Source organism: Ursus maritimus, unplaced genomic scaffold, assembly GCF_017311325.1.
Source record: "Ursus maritimus isolate PB19 unplaced genomic scaffold, ASM1731132v1 scaffold_23, whole genome shotgun sequence".
In the NCBI taxonomy this organism is placed as follows: domain Eukaryota; kingdom Metazoa; phylum Chordata; class Mammalia; order Carnivora; family Ursidae; genus Ursus; species Ursus maritimus.
The window spans coordinates 19723183-19735265 of record NW_024424786.1 but is presented as its reverse complement, the minus strand read 5'-3'; the positions used below and the strand labels follow the sequence as shown (position 1 = coordinate 19735265).

At 50.3% G+C, this 12083-nt stretch overlaps 1 protein-coding gene across 1 annotated transcript; it reads left to right on the top strand.

The window, feature by feature from the left end:
* The first annotated feature begins 9712 nt into the window (after nucleotides 1–9712).
* Nucleotides 9713–11806, top strand: CUNH11orf91 (chromosome unknown C11orf91 homolog). The gene is made up of 2 exons (XM_040638931.1): nucleotides 9713–10242; nucleotides 11549–11806. Exons 1-2 carry the CDS (start codon nucleotides 9750–9752, stop codon nucleotides 11632–11634), a joined length of 579 nt encoding a protein of 192 aa, XP_040494865.1. The 5' UTR covers nucleotides 9713–9749; the 3' UTR covers nucleotides 11635–11806.
* Nucleotides 11807–12083: the final 277 nt, after the last annotated feature.

Below are 12083 nucleotides of genomic sequence, written 5' to 3'. Positions count from 1 at the left end.
AAATTTAACATCATATATTAATGACATGTTAAAGCTATCCCCCCAACTTTTGTATTGGGTTGGTGGGGTATCTTGAATTTGTCACGCACAGTTAAAGACTGAACGTTTGTTATTTTAAGTAGTACTGGTAGCAGATCTCTTTATCTGTGTCTGTATGCCGTGTGAACCCAAAGGGAAGAGCCTCTGGGGCTGCAGCTTGGGGCCTCCAGATGTCCTCATGAACAGCATCGGGGGTGTGTTTTACCTGCCCACCCCCGGCCTGTTGAGCCCTGGCTGACCTAACACAGTTTGCAGAGAAGACATTTGTCAGGGTTATTAACATAATCACAAATGTTGAGGCTTTTGGAGGTTCTCCCGGTTTCCTAAAAAGTGATATACCTTTTTAGGAGGGCAGAGTTTTGCGTTTTTCTTGTGGGTGTTGCTGAATAATTCTCAAGATCCAGTAGACATAAGGACACTTGTTTTCTTATCATCTTGACTGTCTTTACAGCATAGCTTGACTTCTTGCAGATGAAGGTGGGATTTCATGATTAACATTTTTTTAAACCCCTTGATCATATAATCTGTGGGACAAACTGGAATGACTGATGCCTTTCCAAAAATCAAATGTAATCAAGTGCATGAGTTGTGGTTATTGGCCCAGTTCTTTTTTTTTTAAATTTTATATAGTCACTGTTTATTTCATGAAAACTGAAGTTATACTGACGGCTGAGCAGCACTGGCATTGAAAAAATATATAATCATCATAAAGTCTGTGTCTGGACATCTCCTTTGGGAGCTGAAAGGGGAGGTGGTGGTGTACCAGCTGGACTAGGCTCCAGCTCTAGGCCTCCTGGCTCATTCGACATGCCTCCCTACCCAAATAAAGTGCAGCACTCAGTGCATGTCCCAGCCGCACGCCTCGAAGCGTGGGAGCAGGAGTGGGGTAGAGAATGGGGAAGGAAAGAGAAGACAGGAGGTGATACTGAATGACTCCACTTTCACCTGTGTTGCCCTTTGCCCAAGCCAGAAGCAAGCCAAGGGGAAGGGGCTGCAGGGTACATGATTTATTTTCACTTGAACATGGAAGGGAAGTCTCACACTCCCCCTTCCCCTTCTCAGGGGGAGTGTATTTTAATCAGCACCCCCTTCTCCGTCCACCCTGTTGGGAGGAAGAAGAGAGCCTGCGCGGTGTCAGCTCTCCTACTGATGCCATTGCTCGAACAGAGACATATTGCGGCTTCCTCGTCAAAGACTAGCATTGCCTTTTGGTGCCCTGGGTTCCTCATTGGCTCAGTGTCTTCCCTCACATCGCCGTCCATTCTCTTGTCCAAGACAAAATACCACGTGTAACTCTCCTCAGTAGGCCTTTTTCTGCCCAAGGAAGTACTGACCGTGCCCACAGCCGCTGGCTGAGCAGAGTAGCTCTGTTCATATAGGCCTTTAGGAAACAACCAGTTTTGACTCACTTATGCAGAAAATCTGGGGGAACTTTTGAGGGAGACTCCAATTAGACTACAAAAAGCCAGGATTTGGGCAATTCCAGAATGTTCTCTCAACATTCGGATTCCAGGGTGTGACTACCTGACTGCTGTCTTGGGTCATGTGCCCACATTGGGGCCAGAGCGCACAAAGAAAGGGATAATTCTCTAAAGCAGAATCTGAGTGTTGCCACGTGGAGAGATGGGGAGAGGGCTCCAGGGAGTTGAAATCAGCCAGGGTCAAGTTTGGCCTTAAGCTTTGAGGTTTCGTTCTGCAGAAAGTTACTGTGACTCATGCCATGGATTGAGCATTGGGTGTCCTGACCCAAAGGCAGTCCTGCAAAAACCAGGGGAGTGGAGAGTCAATAGCCTTTGTATGGCTTTACAGGAACTTTCATATTGGGTTTAGCATTGGGTGGTGATAACCCCATCGGATCTTCTCTCTTGGGCATTGAGGTATGGATGCAAGAAACACTCTGGGTAGTAAGCAGAACGCCTAGTGTGTCCCAAGGATGCTAACCCTTCATCCAACTTAGTCTTGAAGGTACTGAGCCTCAAGGTATGGGTATATTTCCCCTGTGTCCATGTAGTGGGCTCCACAACTTAACATGTAGTGTGTGTCCTGATAAGAGCCTGTCTAGCCCACGTTTTGGACTTTGAGCTTCCTGAGGGCATGAACCTTGCTTTATATGTCTGAATCCTGCTTGGGACCAGATGATTCATCTTGCACATTGTTTATTCCCTCATTGGCAGTCAAAGTCCGCTAGCTCATGTTGGGTCTGTTTGCTTGCAAACAGATCTGAACTGATGCTAACATTTCTAAGAGATTCGCGGTGTGCTGGGAAGGCACAGAGCTGACCGGAAGTAGTACGGACCCGACATCCCCTCTGACGAGGGGAACTTGATGGTATGGGGTTCTCTGCTCCGTGTTTTACATGTATTTCCATCAGTGCTGCATCCTCTCACTTTGCTTAAGAGGAAACTACATTTGGACGAATTAGGTGAATTGCTTCCCGTCACCCAGGTAACACATTGGCAAGTCTGGGGTTCATGCTCAGCTCCCTAAGTCAGCCACCCCACTGCCCTGCACCCTTCGCACATGGCCTTTAGGACACCGACCACCAGCGTGACTTTGGGGAAAAGCCTGGAAGGAGAGCCGGGTGCTTTTTTTGCTTTGAAGCGATTGATTCCTGCCTCTTCTTAGAAACAAAAACATGAAGTACAGTTGTTTTTCACTGAACAGTTACGTTAGCCAACGGGGTGTTTTATAGGACCCAGATAGGCCTGGAAACGTGATATACTTCCAAAATATTGTGTTCGCCACAGTCTGTTTCCAAGGCCCACTGCCTCTAGTAATTATTTTGTTTCCAGATAGTGGCAGTTGAGTGGGTGGATTTTGTGGTTGGAGGCCCGGGTTCTGATCCTGTCTCCGCCACGAATTGGCTATGTCTCTAGACAAGTTTTGAGACCCTCTCTGAACTCTGGCTTCCTGCCCCTAGCCCAAAGAATTGCTGTGAGGCTTGTGATCTCACATTTGTAAGGTGCATTTGTAAAGTGTCTGGCAGGTAGGAATAAAACGCAGGTTACACGGAGTCCAGGGCAGTTAAACGAAAGCGATCTGAGAACCTCCCGTGAGCCGCGTTGTTGCTTCTCTCCACTGGCCTTGGCGTAAGTAGAAATTGACCAGAGATGATCTTTTCGTATTGCTTGTTACAGGTTTGTTCACCGTAAGATTTTTGTTTAAGCTCAAGCTTCCTATTTATACACACATTATTTTGGAGTAAGGGAGATGACCACAGTACTTCTAGGTGGGTGCCTACAAGGCTCCATTGTAGGTAAGGCTGCTGTCCTTTTCCCCAGCAGCCATGTAGGTTCATAGCCTCTGGGAGACGTGGGGCAGGGGCAGGGGGTGCAGGGACAGCACAGACCCTGCACGGGGCAGGTGCACAGAACTGGGAGACACAATTCCTATATCGTGGAGCGAGGACCTTCATTTCTGCAATCAGCTTCCCCGAGGGGCTGCTGTCCCCATCCTCCCCATCATCGGCTCTATGCAAGTTAGCCGCCCCCACTATGCCGAGGCCATATACAGGTCTTACTCATGCTGGCTCAACTAACACCACCCAATCTGGCTGTGGGTTTTAGATATAAGTCAGGCAACCTATAATGTCGGTGCTGATAAGATGGGGTGGCCTCACGGCAAAGTAAACAGCTCTCGTGTGTTGGTGAGACGTGGTGTTACGGCCAGAGCTGGAACTTGGTGTTACAGTTCATATACTCTACTGCCGTAGACAAAATGGGACCTGGCACTAAGTGCTTAGCCCTGGAGGGTCGTGGTCCCCACTTGAAGGCTTACCATGTGCTGGGCATTATTCCAAGCACTCTGCGTACGAGCTTACTGAATTTTCCTCAGTAACTATGAATAGTATTTACTGTCTGTACCCAAAGTCAGGTCTCTGCACACCATAGCTCCCTCTGTCCTTTTTGGGTGCTTGAATTAGTTTGAGAAAGTTTCTGTCCTTTGCAGCCAAATATCCCTCACCCAGACATCTACTAGTGAAAAGGGTTAACTGACCGTTGCTAACTAAACCACCTGAGCTATGGGAAGCAGTTAAAAGAACTGCTTGGGATGGAAATAACATGTATATAAGGTAAATGGTGTAGCTTTGACCCTTTTTTAAGAGGCGGGTTTATGATAAAATCCCACTGTGACAGTCCTTTGTGTAAATACAGTCCAGTTGCAGCACAGTCATCCAGGGTCCGTTTCCGTGCCTCTGAGACTGACTAGCTGGGAGGCTTTGAGCTTACGACGTCCCCACCCTGAGCCTCTGTGTCATCACCAGCTGTAACCATGGTACCTATCCTAATGACTGGGTTTGACTTTCAGCCTCCCAGCCTCTGTTCCCCACCCGCCCTTCACCCCCAGTGGCCCCACTGAACAGGCTAATGATTCCTCCCAGCTACCTGGATCCTGACGTTGTCCTGCTTTTTGCTCTTCCTACACCTAATTCGCAAGCTTTCACATCCATGAGCTGTCTCGCAGTCCGTGTAAATTCTCAGCGTCAACTTCCGCTGCTTGTGCTCAGAAAATTCTGACAGACCTACCCTCTAAGTGTTGCTGTCAGGATAACATGAGAACGTGTAATAGTAAGTGGTCAATAAGTGTTAGCCGCAATTATGTGACCCACGGTCGCACAGCTAGCTGAAGCTGGTTGGCCTTCCGAGCCCCTGCACGTTCCATTCCACTAAAACGCCTCTCAGACTCCAGTTTATTAAACGATTTGCTTACCCTGCAAAGTACAGAGGAACACATCGACCCAGGGAAAAAGAATAAGGGCTGAACTGTATTTTCTAGAAACTTTTATAAATAGTGGGCGTTGTGAAGGCAAGTGGGCATGCCTGGGCCCCCAGGTCGAGACCAACACAATGGTTAATTCAGATGAGTAATAAAGGAAAGGCTGTTCCCAGAATAGCTGGGCGCTTGAATTGTGGCACGGACAACTTCCCAGTGGAGCCAGGCCCCTGCCAGGAAGAGGACAGGGGGCCAGACGACCGGCTGTGGGCCGCCCTGAGGGCTGGGGGTGCGTGGGAGGCTGGAGGCGGCGGCAGTGGGGCCCGCCCCCCTGTTCGGAATGCCAGCTCTGATGCTAACCAGCCATGGGACCTCAGGCAAGGTGCTTAACCTTACATGCCTCAGTTTCTCATCTGGAAAATGGGGATAATGACACCTATTGATTGGGTCGTTAGGAAGATCAGTGGAGTTCAGACAAGTGAGTGGCATGCAGTAGCCTCTCTCCGTCAGTTTGCTGTTACTGTCCTCAGCAGGACAGCCAGGAAGCGGTTTCCAGGGTTTAGGCCTTGCTAAATTATCCAGAGTGGGTTTGGTTTTCTAGAAGTGACATCCTCCCTTCCCCACTCCATTTTCCTCACCAGTTTACCAGGGCCTAGTGGAGAACTAAGGAATCCACCTATGACTGTATAATCATAGCCGCTCTCTATTGAGCGCCCACTGTGTGTCCCAGGTAGGGGACACATGCTCATACATATTTTCATCAACTACACCAATCCTGGGGCATAGAGATTGTCTTCATTTTATCAACCAGAGAACTGAAGTTCAGAGAGCTGACATGATTTTCACCAACTTCCAGAGTCCTGGGTTCAAACATCCGTTCAGGCTCCGATAACGAAATACCGTAGCCTGGGGGACTTGAGCAACCTTGTTTCTCACAGGTCTGGAGGGTGGAAAGTGTTAAGATCAAGTCTCTAGCATATTCTAGAGTGTCTGATGACAACTCACTGCCTGGTTCACAGACACCCATCTTCTTCCTGTGTCCTCACGTGGCGGACGGGGCAAAGGAGATCCCTGGGGTCTCTTTTCTAAGGGCACTAATCCCATTCGTGGCGCCTCCATCCTCATAAGCTCATCACCTCCCAAGGACCCCACCTCCTGACACCTTCCTCTGGGGGGTAGGATACCAAAATAGGAATTGGGGGGACACAAACATGTACTCCATAACAACCCTGCTGTATTCCAAGCCACAGGCACTACACGTCCCTAAAAGCCACCTGCGAGCCAAGGCAGGCATGGCAAATGGAGATGTGCCCCTAATGAGGCTGGGAACCCGGATAGGATGTGACCGCCGGCGGCGTGCCTAGACACAGAGCTAAGGTGCTGAAGGGCAGCGGGACTCGCAGGGGAGCAAACCCAGAAGAAGCCTTCTTACCTCCAGCAGGCTAGGACGAGGGGACCAGCAAGCCCGTACTCCCGGGAGCTCCTGGCTGAACAGGGCGTGGGCGAGGGGAAATCATAGACCCCAACCGCAGTGCGACGGCCTAGGTGAGAGAGTTTAAGTCAGAGTGTTGGGAGGAACCCCCACCCCACTGTGTCACGTGTCTTAAGGGTGACACTCCTGCGGCCCTTCTCCTGAGACGGGAGAACACCTTCCCTGGTAGAGAAGTCTGGAGAAAGGACCAGGCCTGTCTTTGGCCCGCTCTCCTCTGTGCCAGTAAAGGCCCTTCCCCTGCGGATGCGGCCTGTGGTGTTCCCGCCGGGCGTGGCGCTGGGTAGGTGAGCTCAGCTCAGGGGTGCGGTCCTGGCAAACCCACCTGGTTTCCAGACCTAAAGCCACGTCCTCCAACAGACCTTTATCTGCAAAGGGGGACCTGGGTGAACGTCTCTCTTGGTTGGTTCCAAGTGCCGGCGCCGAGCTTGGGTGTCAGAAATTGAATCCCTCCAGCCCCAAGAGGATGGCACTTCATGGGGAATTTGAGTAGCAAAGCAAGTGCTGTAAGAGCTTTCGAGCCCAGGAGGGAAGTTTCTGTTTAAAATGGACATGAGCCTCTCTGTCTCTTCATCGCCGGCTTGACTTGACCAGACACTGTCTACAGAACGAATTTGGAGCGTTTTGCCTTAGCCACTGTGGTTTGTTAGTAGCCATATGGACTTCGCCTCCCTGGGATTCACCTCAGGGCGTGTTTGTCGTAGTTGTGTGGTTGTTAGAGGAAACTACCTTTCTTTTAATCTACACTCCTAACATCACGATTATCTTATAATTAAGCCGCCCCGGTATAAACATCTATTCAGATTACCTTGAAGTGAAGGCAAAAGGTCTGTAAGCTTTTTCCCTTTGAATGGATATATATGAATAAAAATGTGATTAGATTACATCATTTAAAAAACATAATGTAAAATCTCTTTCGCTTCTAAGGCTCTTCAATATATAATAATAAGAGTTAACATGACGGAGCGTGTTCTATGGCCAGGTACTTAGATGGTCTCATTTGATCTTGCCAATTTCGTGAGGAAGTACCGTTGCTATTCCCATTATATAGATTTAAAAAAACAAGGTTCAGAAAGGTTTATCCACACAGCTGAGTACATAGTAGATCCGGGGGTTGGCCTCAGGTCTGGGTCCAAAACTCTGGTTCTTACCACTTCTGTGGTTTTGTAGAGGTGGGAAAAAATCTTTTCCTCTACTCTCTTAGGTTCAGTAGCTGGGTCATGTGAATTAAACTGACAAAAGACAGATTAACAGTAAAAAAGATTTATTATCCCTGCACATGGGGCCTCACAGAAAAGATATGAAAACCTAAAGAAGCATTTAGGCTTGAAAGCTTATAAGCCTTTTTAACGAAGGGTGATAAATTGTGGACAAGGGACAAGACAAAGAAAAAGGGGGTTGGGCTTCTAGAAATCATAAATTGTGGGAAGGTAGATACATGGGGGAAACTCACTGAAGATAAGGGTCGTGTAGTAAGATTTGTTTAAGCAGAGGCAAGTCAGTGCCATCTCCAGTGAGAACTATCATCTCTTCTTCCTGGCATGGGAGAGGGGAGAAGGATACCTTCACAAAGGGAAATTTATACCATGCTTTTAGGCAGAAAGGGAGAGGACAGAACTTCTCCTGTATCTGCCATTTCTCAGTTGCCATCAGCTTATAATAATCCTTATCCCAAAGTGGCATATTTTGATGTGCTGTATTCTGGTCCCCTTCAATTCCCCAAACACACAACATTTATTTTATTTTATTTTATTTTTAAGATTTTATTTATTTATTTGACACAGAAGGAGTATAAGCAGGGGAAGCAGCTGGCAGAGGGAAAGGGAGGAACAGACTTCTCGCTGAGCAGGGAGCCGGATGCGGGGCTCGATCCCAGGACCCCGGGGTCGTGACCTGAGCAGAAGGCAGATGCTTAACTGACTGAGCCACCCAGGTGCCCCAGTTTAGGGGTTCCTATGAGCTCTTTTGTGGAGCTATCTTAAGTAATCAGAGTGTGCTGAGTCATGCCAATCAGGGCTTTGGTCATGTATCTGCCTACCTATTAGGTTAATGTCTCTGTGCTGATGATCTTTTTTTGCTGACATCTGGGGGCTTATGTCTTAACTATCTCTTGCCTGTGATATTGACAAGTGCTTTGTGGTTGATTGTCTTATTGTAGGACGTTTTGCAGAAGTCATTTCCTTAAAGGCTGCAAAGCAAAATGTTAGTGTGGTCCTTTCTGAGCTTCAAAACAGGACGTTAGTGCTGTTTCATTTTAGCTATCCTGGCTCCATATTTTCTTGTGGGGACCCTGGTCCTGACTACCTAACTGTCCAGCTCATGCCTAACATCTATACACACACATATACATACATGTACACACACACAGACCCCTATATGAAGCATATGTATATACATATATGTAGCATTTGCCAATGGAGCTGGTACTGACTTGGATCTTGGCTGGCCAACAGCCTAAACTGGCCCCTACCCACCTTTGTCCTTTCACACCAACAGTCACTGGGGGAGAGGCCTTCAAGGAAATTTACTCCCCCTCAGTCTGTGGCTAATACAGGCTACTCATTTAAAATGAGCTGGACAAGCCCCTGGGGCAGTATGTATAGGTCCCTCTTAAAGAATGGGTGAGCTCTTCCAGGTGGGTTCAGCAGGATTTCTTTATAGTGGCTTGTTTTCCTGTTAGCGCCTAATAATGTGTCTGGAAATGAACTAAAGTAAACTGCATGTCATTGAAGACTTCTACTTCAGATCTATTACAAATCCATACCAGGGTCCCGTTCTCCAGACTCTTCCACAACACTGGGAAATTTGGCAGAAACATGGGTTGGCTCTAACAGCCGATCCTAATCAACCCTCTTCTCCTTTGCCTCCCGTTGTAGAGAATGAAAACTCATTTCCCCCAGATACTTTGCGGCGAGAGGTGCTAAGGGAAGTTGGCTGTGGCAGGGGGCAGGTGTCTAGGAAATATTTTTCTCCCTGTGAAAGGAGAGGAAGACTGAAAAATGTATTCTTGCAGTTCTGGCCAGCTCCCTGCTTCCTGTTTTTGTCTGAGGTTCTTCTGGGATGGGAGATGTGAGATGGAAGCTTGGGGCCAGGGGCGCAACAGCGGCGGAGCGAGGTTAGAGGAAATGTAGGGGCGGTGGGAAGAGTCGAGGGGTGGGACCGGATCGGAGGCTGGAGGACAGTGGATGTAAGGCGATCGCCGGGCGTCGCGGAAAACCATGAGTGCCGACAGGGAGGACGAGGGCGCGCCTGCGACACTTCCCGTCCCTGCCGCTCCCCCAGCCTCTCCCACTGCGGGGACACTGCCTGACGTCAATGGGCGGGGCACGTTCTGGGGCGTGGCCGGGGGGACCATAGAATACCGCCGGTTCCGGGCGGGGCTGGCCGAAGGGGCGGGACCGCGCTCCTTCGGGGCGTGGCCTGTGGAACCTCAGAATCCCGGAGACTCTGGGCTGAGGCGCGCGTCTCCCGGCGCGGGGATCCTCCCACGCAGCCTCCCATTCAAAAGATGCCGAAGGGGCGGCGCGGCAGCCAGAGCCCCACCATGAGCCAGCGGCCGGCCCCGCCCCTCTACTTCCCTTCCCTCTATGACCGCGGCATCTCCTCGTCCCCGCTCAGCGACTTCAACATCTGGAAGAAGCTCTTCGTGCCGCTGAAGGCGGGCGGGGCGGCGGCGGGCGGGGCGGTGGCGGGGCGGCCCCTGCCCCAGGAGCCCCAGGTTCCGGCGCCCCCGCCGCCGCCACCCGGCCTGGGGCCTCCCAGCGAGCGCCCCTGGCCCCCGCCCTGGCCCTCCGGCCTGGCCTCCATCCCCTACGAGCCTCTGCGCTTCTTCTACTCGCCACCGCCGGGGCCCGAAGTGGCTGCCTCGCCCCTGGCCCCCGGCCCCACGACCCCCCGGCTCGCCTCCGGCTCCCACCCCGAGGAGTTATGCGAGCTGGAGATCCGGATTAAGGAGCTGGAGCTGCTCACCATCACTGGGGATGGCTTCGACTCCCAGCGCTGTGCGTGACTTGCCCGAGTCCCCCCTTAGCCCGCCTTGGCTCGCTCCTTGGCTCCTTCCTTGGCTCCATGCCTTCCTAATCCCGTCCCCCGCAGTGTGGCCTGGGGTTCAAAATCCAGCCCCCAGGAATCCTACACCCCAGATCAACCCCTCCAGCACCCAGTCACACCTCCCAGCACCCCCGACTCCCCCATTCTGGATTTCAAACGACGCCTTCCACAGTCAGGATTTCATGAACACTTTTGGCCCAAACTCCACCCTCCCTCCATCCTGAGCCCGGTAATCTGGACTCTGAGCCTCCAAACCTAGAACTTCATCCACCCCAGCCCCAAATCTGCACTTTAAACTTCCGACACCGTGACACCCCCACCCCCACCCCTGTGGTAGTAATATTACTATCACCCACCACACACGACCCCTACCTCTACAGACCTGAGCTTTAGTGTTTCTCTTCAACTGCGGTCCTGAATGGGAGGAAGGGGAAGCAAACGTCAGTTGGAGTCTGTAGGTCTGTAGGTAGGCGGGAATTGTGTAAGACTCAGGAAGCCCAAAGACAGTTCAGTTCACTGAGGGCCTTTGGAGCCCTCCACTTCTCACTGCTGGAAGGAAACCTCCCTGTGAACCCTGGCCTTGGTCCTAGTAGCCCTCTCAGAGTCCTGAACTCTGCCCTCTGATCTTAGGTTTAGAGTCTTAGGAATCTGGACCAGGTGTGCTGTTGTGGGCAGGATTCCTCTAGCATGCAAGCTAAACTGATCTTTCCCATTGGAGGGTGAAGTTAAATCTGACTCTACTCCCATAAGGACCTATCACACTGTAGAATATTCAGTAGCCATTGGCTGTTCTGCAGACTTTGTCTTCCCATCACCTGTTCTAAGGCTTGCAGTGTACCGGTGGAGGAGGGCACATTGTTCTAGAAAGACCATCCCCACTATTGTAAAACAAAGCAAAACAAAAACAACAGGTTAAATCAGCTCCCCTGCCACACAGGGAAGGGGAATATGAAATAACCTAAATGTTTAGGTTAATGTGGCTGTGAGAATGGTCCCCAACTCATCAGACACCCTGTAAGGTCCTTTTCCCCACAGCCATGGAAAGAATCCCTAGACGACAGGCTTTTCTAAGTCCTGGATTTCTTTACTGCATATTCTCCACGTAAACAGGTTTTGGCTTTTAGGGTTTTTTCTCCTAACCAGGTTGGGTTTTGGGTTCATGCAGGGAACACACAATTGCCTCCCAGAAGCTTACTTTGCAAGTGTTAGAAAAGCCCTTATCTTCACTACAGCTGTGTTTGTTTTGCTCTCCTGCAGACAAATTCCTGAAGGCACTGAAAGATGAAAAGTTACAAGGACTGAAGACAAGGCAGCCTGGAAAGAAGTCGGCCTCTCTCTCCTGAGGAGCTGCCCGCCAGCGCCTGGGCAGCCGCCTCCTTCCGTGTTAGTGCTTAGATAATGTGTCCCGTTTGTTGTCATTTCAAAGATCGTTATTTTCTGTTCTGTATTTACTGCTGTTCTCATTGCTCCCAGCATGTACTCCACATACAGTGCCCACTTGTGGGGTAAATCTCATGGTCTGTCTCCTCTCTGTGCTGCTGCTGGGGGAGCTCTCTCACAGGGTTTGGAAGCTGCTGCCCAGCTGGCATCCAGGGTCTCCTGAGACCACAGGAGGGGACGCCCAATACTGCCAAGTGGAGGGAATTGGGAAAATCCAAGGACAATATCTATTTGGTTGCTGTGTCCCTGCTCAGAAAGGTTCTTTGAGGACTGGAACAAATGGTTCGTTTTCAAACAGCTTTAGCCCTGGGAAGTGTTTTGTTTAATAGTTTTTGGGCCAAAAAACTCTTTG